Source organism: Canis lupus, chromosome 15, assembly GCF_003254725.2.
Source record: "Canis lupus dingo isolate Sandy chromosome 15, ASM325472v2, whole genome shotgun sequence".
In the NCBI taxonomy this organism is placed as follows: domain Eukaryota; kingdom Metazoa; phylum Chordata; class Mammalia; order Carnivora; family Canidae; genus Canis; species Canis lupus.
This window is the reverse complement of record NC_064257.1, coordinates 48,973,536-48,990,864: the sequence shown is the minus strand read 5'-3', so window position 1 is coordinate 48,990,864 and position 17,329 is coordinate 48,973,536. Positions and strand designations below refer to the sequence as shown.

Sequence of the window (17,329 nt, the reverse complement as noted above, 5' to 3'; positions counted from 1 at the left end):
AAAAGAAAAAAGATTCCATTGTCAAGTAAATTTTGGGAAATCTATTGGTTATATATCTTTTTGAGACCTGTAATATACAGTAGCATATCTTTGGGAATCCTATCCTGTAAACATCTCTAGCCTTGTTTAATCCAGTATTTCACAAACTTCATGGAAAGCTTTTGCTTAATATTGCTTTTGTAGACATAACATGTAGTTCAGTGAAATTTTTGAATTCTTATGAAAGGTACAATGAATGGTGTGAGAGAAGATGTTACTTGCTATTTTTTAGTAAACATGGGGATTTTGAAAACTATAAGGATGATAGTTTATTATCAGTAACATATGCTTTTTTGGCTAATTCATAGATACTGAAGTTTTTCTTTTAATTTCCTTGTATTCAATGACTTTGTCATCTGAATTCTACATTGTTGCCTCTAGTGGGAGGATCTTAACTTTTCTCTTACCTTTGATCAAGTGGCAGATGATTTGATATATGTATTTTTAAGATTTGCTTTAAACTTTAGGTTTATTAAGACATTCAGTTAAATTCACCCTTTTTAGGTATATGGTTTTATGAAATTCAATTTGACAGATGGATATATTTGTGTATCCAGTACCACAGTCAAGATACCAAAAATTTCATTACCCTACCAAAAGTCTTCTTTTGTTTTGTTTTTGTTTTTGTGGTTAATTCTGTGCCTCTATCCCTAGCCCCTAGAAACCACTGATCCAATTTCTCTCCCCATACTTTTGCCTTTTCCAGAACTTCATATAAATGGAATCATATACGAGGTGTAGCTTTTGTCTAACTCCTTTGATTTGACATAATGTTTTTGATATTAACTTGCATTGTTAATGGTATCAGTAACTTGTTCCTTATTTTTGCTGATTAGTGTTCTGTTGTATGGTTGTACCACAACTTGTTTATCCATTTACTAGCTGGTGGACATTTGAATGTTTATAGCTTTTGGTTATTATGAATAAAGCTTCTGTAAACATTTATGTACAGATCCTTATGTGGACAAATGCTTTATGAAATGGGTTGTCAGGATCCATAGATCTTTCTGCTCTGTTGTATTCAACATGAAACTTATGACATGGATTCAAAGATAGCTATTTTGCAGTTAGAGGAAAGAGGAAAGTAGCAGAGATAAGTCATGTTCTTTCCTTTGACAGTAATAGCACAGACATTGCACATATTACTACTTGTCCTCATTGGTCACAATTTGGTGACATGGCTGGTAACTTCAAGGGAATCTGAAAGGTTAAATTTTTTTTTTTTTGCCTGGGCCTCATGTGCCAAACTAGAAACTCTTATTATGGAAGAAGAAGAAAATAAAAATTGAGATACATTACAACCTGTGCCACAGCATTGTAATTTCCCCTCAACTTCTCCCTATTAATAAGTTTCTAGTGACTGTAAACATGTATAGGGTCACATTCACTTAGGAATGGATTCCTAGGGATAAATTGGATACCTTGACATTAGCACTTTTAAAAAGTAAATACATTTTTGAAGGATGCACATAAATAAAAGAAGCTTACTCTTTACTTGGCTTGTTTTATAAATGAATAGACAAGTCTAGAGATAAAAGATGATTTGTCTCAAGACGTAGAAAATCTAATTAGGGGAATAAGCTGTGCTTGTACTCTGTGCAGTTTTTCTGCTCTACCTTACTCTGACCCCATCTTTGAGGAAAAATTTAGCAAGATTCCAGGGGAAATATTGCTTTACTTTGAAGTATTTGAAGTACTAGAATTTTCTATATTATAGTCTTTCCAGTTTTATAAATCTTCTGAAAAGAAGATAATTATTTTGGTCCATACGTATTTCTTGATTTTCTGAAAATACAGGTGATTTAGGTTTAGTGACATTTAATTTTAGCTTAAGGTATTTTATTACTATAACTACTGATGAAAGTAATCATCATGCCCAATTAAAATCTTACATCAAAACTTGTGAAGGTTTATTTGAATTCTTTGATATGCTTTAAAATTTCTATAATTCTGTACATTAAACTATAACCTATAGAAAGCATGTTATGCCACCCTGAAGGTTGCTATAAACATTGTTTATGAAGTTCAGGCCAAGACTAAAATATGTTGAAATGGAGAGTTGTGAAAAATGTTCTATATACCATAGGAGACCAAATCATGCTAAAATGCAGAAAAAGACTATACATCAGTTTCTAGGCTACATTATTCAAAAAAATACAACCATAAAAAAGGTAATAAGATTACATTTTCACATTTCACGGCTAGTAAAGTGCATTAGGCTGCTCAGATATTCATAACTTACTGTGACATTTGGGAAGATTACATTTTGTAGTGCAGAGCCATTACTACAGCTCAGATAATAACTAGCCAATGCCTAGACTTGGATTATGATCCTTGTCATTGAAAACAAATTTGTGTTTTGAAGGTTGATCAGCTTCAAATAACTATTAGAAAGGGTTAACATGACATACTGTAGACCCTGTGCGTGCTTTTTAGGTATAATAGATATGCATGTATATAGTATATCAAATATGCCACACATTTGTATGTACCAATTTCTGCCATCAATTTTCTCCTGGAAAGGTATATTTTATAATATTTAAAGCAATGGAGAAATATTTAAAACACCTGTCCGGATACTGCTCTCACAGTATAAACTCAATTTAAAAGCTGGTGAAATATTTGGGTTTTTTTGGAAATTACTTTCAAACATTAATTCTGTAGTTTCTTGGAAGGGTGGTTACTGGTGGAAATAAACACAGATTAAAATGGAAGATTGATGTGAATAATATTAAGGTGAAGGTAGGGTCTCCTAAATTAGTTGCAACTAGATTTTTGACCTGTTTAGACCTGTGTGGAGTATGTCCAAACATGTATGTACTAAAAACTCTCCCTTTGTTTTCCCCCCCCAGATGCTCCGTTGCCTTTTCAGAGGCAATCACTGTTTAGTTTGTTGTATATCATTCTTACCTATATGCCTATATATTACATGTTTTGGACTCAAATTGTAGCATACTGTTCATATTTTTTTCCATCTTGATTTTCTTACCTAAACAATGTATTTTAGAGATCTTTTTCATGTCAAGTGGAGCTGCCTTAATTCTTTTCATTGGGTGCATCATATCCCATTATATAGTCATATACAACTTTATTAACTATTACCTGACAATGTTTTTTTGGGGGATTGTTGCTTTTATTTTCTGTTCAAAGTGTGTTAAAATGAAGTTCTTGTATCTAATAACATCACTGCCTAAATGTATCTGTAGAATAAATTTCTTGTTAAGGTAGCTATTTGTGTGTAGTTCCTCTATTTAACATAATTCCTTTGAGATTGATTGATTGCAAGAGGAGATTGATTAATATTGGTAACTGTGTCAGTAGTTCCAATACCAAATACTTTTCTCATTTATAGTAATTTTTCACTTGAAATACTTGGTTTTCCAATATATATCACAATCTCAAAGTAATTATAATTTAAATTCCTCCATTCTGGTATTTATGTATTGCTGTCTTTTGACTAAATATATCTTCTGTGCTTCCAGAATAATATCAAATGATAGTGATTACATCCTAATCTTCTGTCTGACTTTCATGAGACTCATTCCAGTTTTGCTATTTGAGCATGATGCTGGCTTTTCACATGTGATTGATATATTTTATTAAAGGAAGTCTTTTACAATTAATAAATGTAATAGAGTATGATGGAAATATAAAACCATCATTTAGCAATGCCACTGTAATAAGAGTTGCAGGTAAAATCTATCAATGGATGCATAAAACTGGAATACACTATTTGGTTGTGTCTTAATCTGTTATGAGCTATTGGATTTTATTTGGCAAAATATGACAATAACCAAGATACTTGCATAGTCTCAAGGTGTTTTTCACAAGATGTATAATAATTTAAACATGAAATATAGTAACTTTAAAATGGAAAGAATCAGACAAACACTATCTTAAACAAGTGATCAAAATTAACTTTACCAATAGTGAGGAATATTTACATTAGGTACCATTGAAATGATATAGTAAGGACATAAGTCACTTCTGGGATACTTTTGCTAAAAATGCATAGCCTGAATTTAAATTTGAAAAAATATCCATATTGGAAGAATATATAAAATATCTGGCAAATATGCTTCAAAATATGCTTCCAAGTCATGAAACTTAAGGAATGCCTGTGTAACAGTCTCAATATGGAGAAGACTAAAGCATATGGATGCTGATCATGGGTCAGAAAAAAGGCCTTTAGTGTGACAGGTGGCAGCATTTTAGTAAGATCTGTGGATTAGTCAGTAGTCTTTTATCAATGTTAATTTTATGGTTTTAATGATTTTATTGTGATTCTATAACATACATTGGGAAAATGTGGGGAAAAGATATACAGGAATTCTATACCATTATGCAACTTTTTAAAATTTGAAATTATTTTAGGATAAAATGTTAAAGACAGAACAAGCAGATAATATTTACAAAACCAAATAAAGTGTTTTTATGTAGTTAACAGAAGTTTTGGGTGGACAAGGTAACTAAATGTGTACTTTACAGCCAGGACCATGTAGCTAGAATTGGCCCAGGGACACCAAAGGGCCCTTTTAGCAGAAACCTAGCTCTCCTTTCCATATGCTAGGTGTTACTGATGATACAAAGAATTGTACAATCAAATCTCTGCCAGAGCTTTTTCAGAAGAATCAAGTGCTTTTACCACTGCACTAGCCAGGAATTCCTATCTCCATAGCAGATGCCTCATGTTGTTCATTTTTCTATTTTTTCTTTCTCTTGCCAATCAATGTGTATCTTGGCAGGACCTGGGAAACATCAATCCTTGGCTATAAGGAGTTTTAATTGATTTTATTCTGAACTTTCTCTGCTTTTTTGAAGTAAACTCCATTTGGTTATATGTTATCTTATGAGATGTTGCCTTTTGTTTTATAAAGTTCAGTTTCTCCTAATTCTTGACCACTTTTTGGGTTTAATGCATAATGAAAACCAAGACATTCAGAAGGATACGAGTGTAGGTGAATCATGTATGTAATATTTGTGGCAGATATCTTTTAGAAATATAGTTAATAAGGATAGTTCTACAAAGGTAATTCTAAAAGTATTTTCATTCCTTTAAACAACTGGGATTTGTTAATATTTAAAAATACTCTCCTCTGTGTGAGAGCTTGCTGTGGGTAAGATGGCATTAAGGTGATAGATCAGTATATCTTTATCTGGATGGATTTTTTGATAGTATCAATGAAATAAATTTTCTTGATTAGTACTTTGGGTGTATGATTACATATAAGTTATCCTAATTATTGACAGGGAAGGAAAGAGGATCACAATCGGTAGGTAAAATAAACTAGGAATTTGGCAAATATAAACTCTTAAGTTCTGTGTCCACTTTGAGCAGTTTCTTTCACCTTTTCATTTCTGTTGTGAGCTGGTGTTTTGTATAAATAGCAAAGCACCTCTAGGTTGCTGTGGATAGTTCACAGAGTTCATAATTCATAAATACTGAATTAGAAGCAGTTATAGCTTCTATAGCTATAGTTAAAAATTAGATCTTTATTGTTATCAGGGCAGTAAGTAGTGATTTACCTAAGACATCCTGTGTTTGTTTCTGTTGAAAAATACTTCCATTTTTATATTGTAAGTCTTCCTTGACTTTGTGCTATCTTAACTTGAGGGTTTCTTTAGAAGCTTTAATCTTTAGAGCTGTGTGTGTGTGTGTGTGTGTGTGTGTGTGTGTGTGTTTATGGACCCTTTTGTTGTAGACGGTAGAGAAGATTAGGAGTGTGTTCAAGTTATATCAAAAAGCACTAATGTTTTTAATTCTCCCCCTCCCCTTTTGGAAGTTGGTAGGAGGGCAGTTTGATTTGGAAATGAATTTCATTATCCAAGAAGGTGAGAGTATCATCTGCATGGTGGACCTATTAGAAAAATGTGACATTACTTGCCAAGCAGAAGTCTGGAGCATGTTTACAGCAATTCTGAAGAAAAGCATACGAAATCTTCAAGTCTGCACTGAAGTAGGCCTTGTTGAGAAAGTGCTTGGGAAAATTGAAAAGGTTGACAGTATGATAGCAGGTAAGATTTTTTTCTGTAGTACAGTGGATATGAAGAAATAAAATTTGATTCTTAAATACTGTATTTCTCTTATTAATATTTATTTCAGAAATATTTAAGCATCTAACATGTGCATGGAACTTTAGTGTTCAAACTCTTAAATAAGCACAGTATATTTTAATTGTTGAAGAAATATAAATTGTTTAATTGTTTTATTGTTTTCTTTCGTTTCCAGATCTTTTAGTTGACATGTTGGGAGTGCTGGCTAGCTATAATTTGACAGTTCGAGAACTAAAGCTATTCTTCAGTAAACTTCAAGGAGATAAAGGACAATGGGTAAAAAAACTGAATACTCTTTGATAATTGAAAGTATCCCTCTCCTCAAACACATTAGTGGCCTTTAAACAACTCTTATTATTATATTGGGGTAAATGTCAAATTGAAGGGAAGAGATTAATTAAAATAGTGTTTAGGTCTCTATAGCTACTTTTGATATGATCCTGACATAGGGGCAGACTAAGAGAACTGGGTGTTCCAGGCAGGGTAACGCTTGGCCCTACTTCAAATTGTTAGTCTTCAAATATACATTTAATATTTATTAGAGGTAAAGGGTAAGGACAGAAAAGGAAAAGTGTTAGGTAGCAACACCTAGATTCTGTTGACCTGAGTAGTTTAGCTGGAGTCCTTAAACTTGAATAACCCACTCAGCGAACACAAGTTACTCAGTTAATTGGGTCTGCCTTCCACAGATTCAATGTAGTAGTCCTTTTCAATGAATAGAGTTAATGGTCAACTTATTTTGAACTCCAGGTGTCTTAGCAAACTGTTTCTTCCTACCACTTGGTTACTTACCTCTTAGAGGAATACTAATCAATATTTTCTCCATTTTTGTTGCATTTCTAGGCTTATTTTAGTGCCCTTTGAGATCATTGCCCACAGCACTACTCACCACACCTGAACCTTAATATAGCTGTGTTGGAATATATCTAAATTGGTACTTTGCAATTGTACTTAGTTTATTGTGTTAAAGTGGCTAGACTTGAGCTTCTATGTATCAAGCTATAGTTTTCTTGCTACTTTTAAGATTTCATCATTGGGGGTGGACATGTGATTCTTGATCTTAGGGTCTTGAGTTCAAGTCCCATGTTGGGTGTGGAGCTTACTTTATTTTTTTATTTTTATTTTTTTAAAGATTTATTTATTTATTCATTCATGATAGACAGAGAGAGAGGCAGAGGCAGAGGCAGAGACACAGGCAGGCTCCATGCAGTGAGCCCGATGTGGGACTCGATCCTGGGACTCCAGGACCGTGCCCTGGGCCAAAGGCAGGCGCCAAACCGCTGAGCCACCCAGGGATCCCCCTGGAGCTTACTTTAAAAAAAAAGATTTCACATAGATTATTACCAATTTTATTATATTTCTTGGTATGCTTTACCTTGTGTTTATTCTGGTATCTGTGTGTTTATAATATAATTTTCAGCAAAATTGGGAACATTATGGTCATTATTTCTTCAAATAATTCTTGTCCCTGCTTGCTTTTTCTGGAACTCTAATTACATGTATGTTAGCTCTCTTGAATGTGTCTAGTAGGTTACTAGATCATTTCACTTTTTTTTTTTTTAGCCTTTTTTCTTTGTGCTTCATTTTAGATTGCTTTTATTACTGCATTTTTAAGGTAATTGCTCTTTTCTTCTGCAGTGTGTTGATTCTCTCCAGTTAAATTTTCAGATTTCAGATTTTTTTAATTTCTAAAAATTCTCTTTATTTCTTTTAAAAAGTATCTTTTATTTTCCCTTATTTTTATTTAAATCCTTAGGACTGTTGAACATGTTTATAATAATTGATTTCATATTGTTTTATCTACTAAGTCTATCATCTTTATCATTTTCTAGATCATTTTTCTACTCACTGATTTTACTTCTGCTTATAGGTCATATTTTCCTTGTTCTGCTGCTAGTGATTTTAGATCCAGTGATATTAGATAAGTGGATTGTTCCTTGTTGAGTGCTGGATTTTGTCATATCCCTTTTCAGATTTTAGACTGTTTTTGAAGACAGATAAATTATTTGTGCAATGACTTTACCTGCCAGGGTAGTTTAAAAGTTTTCTTTTGGTCAGGTCTAGATTAGCTGTTTTTCTAGGGCTAGTTTAGCCTCCTTCAGGCCTGATTCTTTTAGGGTCTCTGTGAATGATCTTCAGTCTCAGATATGAGATAAGACGTAGTCTAAGACTGTGGTCTCTACACAGTGTCTAGAAGGGCTTCAAATAATTTTTGGCCCTATAGTAGCTATGGGAATTCTTTTACTTAGAGGTGTTAATATCTTGGCCTTACCTTGTTCAGTTTTATGGTAGGCTTGAATAGTTTGGTATTAATCCAAGGAGTCAGTGCAGATTTTTGGAGCTTCTTGTCCACATAGCTCTTTTCTTTTTAGTACTCTGCCTTGAAGCTTTTATCTACTTCAGACTACCCATATTCCAGTTTGTGCCTCATCAAGTCAATGAGACCTTCAAATTCTATTTTGTTTCCCTCTTCCTATGCAGTGATAGAAATTACATCCTGGTAGAAAATGGGGTAATCTCATGGCTCATTTTGTTTCCTTTTCTGAAGTATAGTCTTCAGCTACCTCTTCCATGTCTGAAGATAGGTTTTGTTTCATACATTTTTTCCAGCATTCTTGTTGTTTATGGTGAGTTGATAAGTCTAGGTCGTGTTACTGTATCATGTCCAGAAGAGGAAGTACAGATCTTCTTCAGCTTACAGTGGGGTTGTATCAAAAGTTGAAAATGCATTTAATACCCTACCCAACAACATAGCTTAGCCTAACCTATCTTAAATGTGCCCAGGACACTTATATTAGCCTACAGTTGGGCCAAATGATGTAACACAAAGTCTATTTTATAATACAGTGTTGAATATCTCATATAATTTATTGAAAACTGTATTGAAAGTGTAAAACAGAAAGTTTGTATGGGTATAGAATGGTTGTGAAGTGTAACCCTTGTGATTGTGTGGCTAACTGGGAGCTGTGGCTTGCTGCCACCACCGAGTGTCATAAGAGAGTATTGTACTGCATATTGCATGTCACTAGCCTGGGAAAAGATCAAACTTCAAAATTCAAATATTACTTCTTCTGAATGCATATAGCTTTCACATCATTGTGAAGTAAAATCATAAGTTGAACTGTCAGAAGTCAGGGACTGTCTAGATACTGCTTTCATTTTACTTTTGATTTATATTCAGTGTATTTATTGTGAGTATATAATTAATACATTTCTGTTGGTGAATATAGAAAACTCTGAGAAAATAGCAAAGGATATGAATAGATGTTTATAGTCTTAGAAATCCTACAACCAAATAAACACAAAATCACTAATAATTAGAGATGTTCAAATTAAAACAATATTGATATGTCACTTTATTAGTATTAAGGATTATAAAGTTGGATAATAGCCAATATAGTTGGGGGATAGGATTATTTTATTTAATTTTTCTTTCTGGGGAGGGTCAGCATTTCTATTTATTAGCTGATTCACAGCTTTTCTGTGTTTCAGCAAGTTAAGTCTGCATCAGTAGTTGAAACAAAAAATTATTTGATTCACTAATTATAGTTTGAGAACTGTTTTAACACCAATAGTAGCAATGTTAGCACAAGATAGACCGTAGCCTACATTTAAACTAGATTGAAACAGAATTCTTTAAGTCAAAAAGGGAGGGATGCCTGGATCACTCGGTTAAGCATATACCTTTGGCTCATGTCACGATCCCAGGGTGTTTTCCATTGGGCTCCTTGCTCAGTGGGGAGCCTGCTTCTCCCTCTGTCTGGTACTCACCCAGCTTGTGCTTTCTGACAAATAAATAAAATCTTTAAAAAAAAGTTTAAAAAAATCAAAAAGGACATGGCTATGCCTAAGTGACAGAATTGATGGGATTGATGTCTTTACCCTTGTCACTTGCTATGATGGGCACATTAGAATATTGAAGTGTAATAATAATTACCATGACCACATGATTGCATCTAAGTTCTGAGGCTTATGTGAATGTTAGCTTACACATTTTGTAGTTACATGCATATTTTGATTTTGCCTATTTCAAATCCCATCTTTTGTTCCAGTTTTTACTTTACCTTATTTTTTTTTCCAAATCTTTTTTTTTTTTTAATTTATTTTTTATTGGTGTTCAATTTACTAACATACAGAATAACCCCCAGTGCCCGTCACCCATTCACTCCCTTTTTTCCAAATCTTTATTTACATTGTAGTTAGTTAACATATAGTATAATACTGGTTTCAGGAGTAGAATTTAATGACTCATCACTTACATAAAACAAGGTCAGGGTTTTTTTGAACCTGTGTGCTAGTGGTTGGAATGAACACTCATTTAACCAACCTCGAGTAATCTACCACTACTTAGTCACATAAATTATAGCCATATCCAGTGACTTGGAAATTCTCACAGTTTCATAAGGAAATATGCATGAAAGTGTTCACTGAAACATTATTTTTGGTGGCAGTGAATTGTCACCATGGAGGCTTATCATTAGGAGAGTAGACTAGGTAAAATGTATTGGATACATAGAGTAGATTATTATATAGCAGTTAGAATTCATGTAAAAGTTAATATAAATAGATGCAGGAAGCAGGAAGAAAGAAACAGATTCAAATATCTAATCCAATATTATTTAAATTACAAGTACAGTCACACAAAAACATTATTGAAAAAGATTAAATATGTTCATACAGTTGCTTATGTGATTGGCAGTAGAATGAGAATGGGTTTAGGGCATTAAGGGAAAAAATAATGAGCTGTTAATAAAATGAGCAAGGCCTTGGGGTGCCTGACTGGCTCAGTTGGTGGAGCATGTAACTCTTGATCTCAGGGTTGTGAATTTGAGCCCCACGCTGGGTGTAGAGATTACCTAAAAATAACATTTTAACACCCTCCCCCAAACCAAAGAAGTCCTCAGACATTCATGGAATGGTTCTCTAAATGGAAATGCTATAATATTGTATTTCTGTTTTTGACTGCAGAGTTATTTTTGGTTACTTCATTTTGGAATTTATTTTAAAAATCAATATGATTCTAGTTATTTGTTATTACACTTTTATAATTGAGCAGTGTGGCTAATTGAAAAAATTTTGATCACTTAACATTTAGGTAAAAGATTGCTGGACTCTTTTAGACATTTAGTAGATAGAGCAGATACCAAATAAGATGAAGGCAAGCCAGTGATTTAATTTGTGGTGTGACCCTATTTAGAACTTTTTTAAAAAAGATTTTATTTATTTATTCATGACAGAGGGAGAGAGAGAGAGAGAGGCAGAGACATAGGCAGAGGGAGAGCAGGCTCCCTGCAGGAGCCCAATGTGGGACTCCAGAGACCCCAGGATCACACCCTGAGCCAAAGGCTGATGCTCAACCGCTGAACCACCCAGGTGTCCCTGTTTAGAACTTTTAATGAAGAAGAATGTACTACATTTTATCCTGTTTGCTTCTAAACTGATTAAAATGACAATGTATATATGATTGTTGTTTACTTTTCCTTGTAAATAAATCTTTTTCATTTTAGCTGTTGGTTGTTTTGTATATTAGAGGAGACTTGTAGATCAAAGAGGCATTAAATAAATGTAATGTTGGGAATCTCTGGGTGGCTCAGCGGTTTAGCGCCTGCCTTCGGCCCAGGGCATGATCCTGGAGTCCCAGGGTTGAGTCCCACATCAGGCTCCCTGATTGGAGCCTGCTTCTCCCTCTGCCTTTGTCTCTGCCTCTCTCTCTGTGTCTTTTTTGAATAAATAAATAAAATCTTAAAAAAAATGTTACAACTTTTTAAATATGTTATGTAGTAAAGGTAATACTGTAGAATAAAACGACAGGGAGATTGGATCCAGTCTCAGAGGTCAGGGACGACTGCCATGAGGAAGTGACCATTAAGATGAGCTCTAAAAGATAGGTAAGCTTTATTTAGTTAATAGGGGAGGGAAGTAGGCCTAGTGAGAACATTTTAAGCACAAGGAATAGTTTGTGCTCAGGCCCTGTTGTGGGAAGAAGGCAGAAAGAGCTTTGTGGGTGGAATGCAGAGAGAGGGAAAGATGGAAATGCAGAATGAGGCTAGTGAGGTAGATATAGTATCTTGTGGGCTATGTTAAGGGTTTTGGTCTTTGTTTTATTTATTTATTTATTTATTTATTTATTTATTTATTTATTTATTTAAAATATGGATTTCTTTAATTTTTTTAAAAATTTTTATTTACTTATGATAGTCACACACACACACACAGAGAGAGAGAGAGAGAGAGAGAGAGAGGCAGAGACATAGGCAGAGGGAGAAGCAGGCTTCATGCACCGGGAGCCCGATGTGGGATTCGATCCCGGGTCTCCAGGATCGCGCCCTGGGTCAAAGGCAGGCGCTAAACCGCTGTGCCACCCAGGGATCTCTGGTCTTTGTTTTAAGAGCACTGGGAAGCTATAGGAGAAATAGCATAAAAGAAAGGTGAAAGTGTAGTGGTTAAAAGTATAGACTCTATAGTTAGAGTCAGTTTTGATCAGAGTCTTTTCACTTGATGCCTATGTGACCTTGGACATACATACATATTCCTCTGTCTCAGAGTCCTTCTCTATAAAATGGGATGATAATAATAGTACTACCTCTAGGGTCCTTATAAGGTTAAAATATTTTTATTGTTTCTTTGAAAACAGTCTTTAACAGTGTAATATAGGAAACATAATTTGTGAAATTAAAAAGTATTTTAAAGAGGGATGGGTAGTGGGTTGATATAATTTGTAATTTTAAAACTATTTTTGCTGCAGTGTGGAGAACTTACAGTTGTCAGTGGATATTGGCACATACTTATCAAACACCTCATACGTTCTATCATATTGCAAAAAATGGCATAGAGTACATTTTATGTTTCTTTGAGATAGTGAAAATAATATGCTTTTTCTATGCTTTTAGCTAACAGCATTATTTGGTTATTCTTGAGTATATTAAAAGTAAGTATTTTTGTTTATGGTGAATTATATGTTTAATGCGTTGTTAATTATTTTCATAGCCTCCACATGCTGGGAAGTTGCTGTCTGTGTTAAAGCATATGCCTCAGAAGTATGGTCCTGATGCCTTTTTCAACTTTCCAGGAAAGAGTGCTGCAGTAAGTAAATTTTACTAAGGAAATTTCTTGGAGTTCTTTCCTTAGCTTCCAGAAAGTACAGCCCTGTAAACTTACCCTGACAGGTTCAGTGTTAAGTAGAAACTTCTTTGAACAGCTTAACTTACTCCTTATAGTGGGTATTTGTGTTACTTTTCCCTGTTGTAAAGGTGAAGAAATACAGGCTCAGAGAAGTTAAGAAAGCTGCCCATTTATATAGCTTGGGACAACAATGGAGTAAGAACCCAGTTCTTTTGAACATAAGTCATGTTGTCTTTAGAATTTATCTCTACATTCTCAAATAGATGTTTATGTGTGACACTTTCACTTTCTATCTTACTAAACATCTTTCTTCAGCCTTATATTTCCCCAAAGGGTGTTTCTTTTGCACCTCCTGTTTAGAATGAGAATAACTCTGAAACTTTCAGGCAAGTTTTCCTGATTTGTGAGTTTCCAAATTATATCAGTTTCAGCATTCTTTTTATTTATTTATTTATTTATTTATTTATTTATTTATTTATTTATTTTCAGCTTTCTTATAAGCTGTTAATCAGTTTGTAAATAAGACATTGGGAGTAATATCTGCAGTGTTTCAAAATGTTACAGGAGTGCATTGTAAAATGTATATATGTTATTTATGGAAGCTTTTTTACCTCTTCAGATTGCATTCCTCTGCCTGTTACTAGCAAAAATTTTTTTGGAGATATTTCAGCCTGTGCTTTTTCTGAGATTGTCTTTTGTTTTTTGTTTTTTCGTTGTTTCTCATAATATCTTATTTGCTTTTTAGGCCCTATGTAGTCAGGTAATGCCTGCAGAAAGAAAAGAGTGTTTTAAAAGGACTTTTGTGATACTGGAATGTTTTACATACAATACACAGCTTTCTTGGGAAAGTTTGTTGCTTGGATTATTTTTCCTTTATAATTTTTCCTTATTAGGCATTGTAGATTTGAAGCTTTCCAGGATAACTTTACTTTCTTGGCATTGAGCCTGTGATTTGCTTCTAATATAAGAAGTAGTCTTATGAGATTAACCTTTTTAAAATGCATGTTATAATTTTTTATTTATTAAGTTTAAATTCTAGTTAGTTAACATACAGTATAATATTCAAGTGTACGATTTAGTGATTCAACAGTTCTGTACATCACCTGATGCTCATCCAACAAGTGCACTCCTTAATCCCCATCACCAATTTAACCCATCCTCCTGCCCCCCTGCCTTCTGATAAACATCAGTTTGTTCTCTATAGTTAGGAGTTTATTTCTTGGTTTGTCCCTCTCTTTTTTCCCCAGTGATTATTTATTTGGATTCTTAAATTCCCCAAGTGCATGAAATCGTATGGTATTTGTTTTTCTCTGACTTATTTTACTTAGCATGATACTCTGTAGCTTCATCCATGGTGTTTGTTATTTTTTGTGGCTGAGTAATATTCCATTATACATATATATATATATATATATATATATATATATAATATTTATCATACCACATCTTTATCCACTCATTAGTGGATGGACATTGGGATTTTTTTCAAAATTTGGCTATTGTAGATAATTCTGCTATAAACATCAGGGTACATGTTAGTATTTTTCTATTCTTTGGGTAAATACCCAGTAGTGCAATTGCTGGATTGTAAGGTCGTTCTTTTTTTTTTAAATTTTTGAGGCCCTTCCATACTGTTTTCCAGAGTTGCTGCACCAGTTTGCATTCCCACCAGTAGTGCCAGATGGTTCATCTTTCTCTACATCCTTGCCAACACTTATTCTTTCCTATATTGTTGATTTTAGCCATTCTGACAAGTGTGAGGTGATATCTCATTGTGGTTTTGGTTTGTATTTCCCTGAAGATACATGATGTTGAGGATCTTTTCATTTGTCTGTTGGCCATGTGTATGTCTTCTTTGGGAAAATGTCTATTCACATTTTCTGCCCATTTTTTTAATTGGATTGGTTTTTGGGCATTGAGTTTTATAAGTTCCTATATATTGTAGATACTAACTTTGTATATATGTCATACACAGATATCTCTTCCCATTGAAGGTTGCCTTATAGTTTTGTTGATGGTTTCCTTCGCTGTGCAGAAGCTTTTTATTTTGATGTACTACCAAAGGTTTATTTTTGCTTTTGTTTCCCTTCCCTTAGGAGATATATCTAGAAAAAGTTGCTGTGGTTAATATTGAACAGGTTACTGCCTGTGATCTCCTTTAGGATTTTAATGATTTCCTGTCTCACATTTAGGTCTTTCATCCATTTTGAATTTATTTTTGTATATGGTGTAAGAAAGTGGTCCAGTTTCATTTTTTTGTATGCTGTTGTCCACTTTTCCCAACGCCATTTTTTGAAGAGTCTTTTTTTCCATTAGATAATCTTTCCTGGTTTGTGGAAGAAACAAATGATTGACCACATCATTGTGGGTTCATTTGTGGGTTTTCTAGTCTGTTCCATTGATCTCTGTGTCTTTTTTTTTTTTTTTTAAGATTTTATTTATTTAATCATGAAAGACACACACACATACACACACAGAGAGAGAGAGAGAGAGAGAGAGAGAGAGAGAGAGGCAGAGACACACAGGCAGAGGGAGAAGCAGACTCCATGTAGGGAGCCCGATGGTGGGACTTGATCCTGGATCTCCAGGATCAGGGCCTGGGCCGAAGGTGGTGCTAAACCACTGAGCCACCTGGGCTGCCCTATGTGTCTATTTTTGTGTCCGTACTATACTGTTTTGATCACTACAGCTTTGTAATATAACTTGAAGCCTGGAATTGTGATGCCTCCAGCTTTTCTCTCTCTCTCTCTCTCTCTCTCTCTTTCTTTTGGATTTTATTTAATAGAGTGAGAGAGCGCGCATGCAGGAGCAGAGGGAGGGGCAGAGGGAGTAGAAGCAGAGTCCTTGCTGAGCAGGGATCCTGGGGACTCCAGGATCATGACCTGAGACTAAGGTAGACTCAACCAACTAAGCCACCCAGGTATTCCTTCAGCTTTGCTTACCTTTTGCAGGGTTGCTTTGGCTATTCAGGGTCTTTTGTGGTTCTGTATGCGTTTCAGAATTCTTTGTTCTAGCTCTGTGAAAAATGCAATTGGTATCTTGATGAGGATTGAATTAACTCTAGATTGCTTTAGATGGTATAGATACTTTACTAATATTTGTTCTTCTAATCCATGAACATGGAATGTTTTTCCATTTCTTTGTGTCATCTTCAATGTCCTTCATTAGTGTTTGATAGTTTTCAGAGTATAGATCTTTCATCCCTTTGGCTAGGTTTATTCTTAGGTATCTTAATATTTTTGGTACATTTGTAAATGAGTTTGATTCCTTAATTTCTTTTCCTGCTGCTTCATTATTGGTGTATAGAAATGCAGCAGATTTCAATACACCGGTTTTATATCCTGCGACCTTACTGAATTTATCACTTTTGATAATTTTTTAGTAGAATCTTTTGGGTTTTCTGTATAGAATATCATGTAATATGCAAATAGTGAAAGTTTGACTTCTTCCTTGCTTATTTGGGTGCCTTATATTTTTTTGTGTTATCTGATTGCTATGGCTAGGACTTCCAGTTCCATGTTAAGTAACAGTGGTTTGAGTGCATATCCCTGTCTTATTTCTGATTGTAGAGGAAAAGCTCTTAAGTTTTGACCCATTGAGGATGATCTTAGCTGTGAGTTTTCATATATGGCCTTCATTATGTTGACATATGTTCCCTCGAACCTTACTTTGTTGAGCATTTGTGTCATGAAAGGATGTTGTACTTCATTAAATGCTTTTTCTGCATCCATTGAAAGAATCATATGGTTTTCTTTTTAAAAGGATTTATTTATTTATTTGAGGGGGGGCCAGGGGTGAGAAGGGGCAGAGGAAGTGGGAGTGAGAGAGTCTCAAGCAGACTCCTTGCTAAGTGTGGAACCCGACATGGGGCTTGACCTCACGACCCTGAGATCATGACCTGAGCCGAAATCAAGAGTCTGGTGCTTAACTGACTGAGCCACCCAGGCACCTCAGGATTATGTGGTTCTTATCCTTTCTTTTATTAATATATATCTTATTTTTTGATTTGTGAATATTGAACCACCCTTGCAGCCCAGGAGTAAATCCTGCTTGATTGTGGTGAATGATTCCTTTAATGTACTGTTGGATTAAGTTTGCTAGTATTTTATTGAGA

General features: G+C 34.4%; 1 protein-coding gene across 10 annotated transcripts in view; it reads left to right on the top strand.

Moving 5' to 3' along the window:
- Window positions 1-17,329, top strand: part of LRBA (LPS responsive beige-like anchor protein) — a 728,875-nt gene that overhangs the window by 74,652 nt on the left and 636,894 nt on the right. For all 10 annotated transcript variants that reach the window (XM_025439493.3, XM_025439495.3, XM_025439499.3 and 7 more), the window contains exons 3-5: window positions 5,823-6,054; window positions 6,269-6,369; window positions 13,081-13,176. In XM_025439493.3, the coding sequence (XP_025295278.1) occupies window positions 5,823-6,054; window positions 6,269-6,369; window positions 13,081-13,176 (429 nt within the window). The remainder of the gene's footprint in view (window positions 1-5,822; window positions 6,055-6,268; window positions 6,370-13,080; window positions 13,177-17,329) is intronic.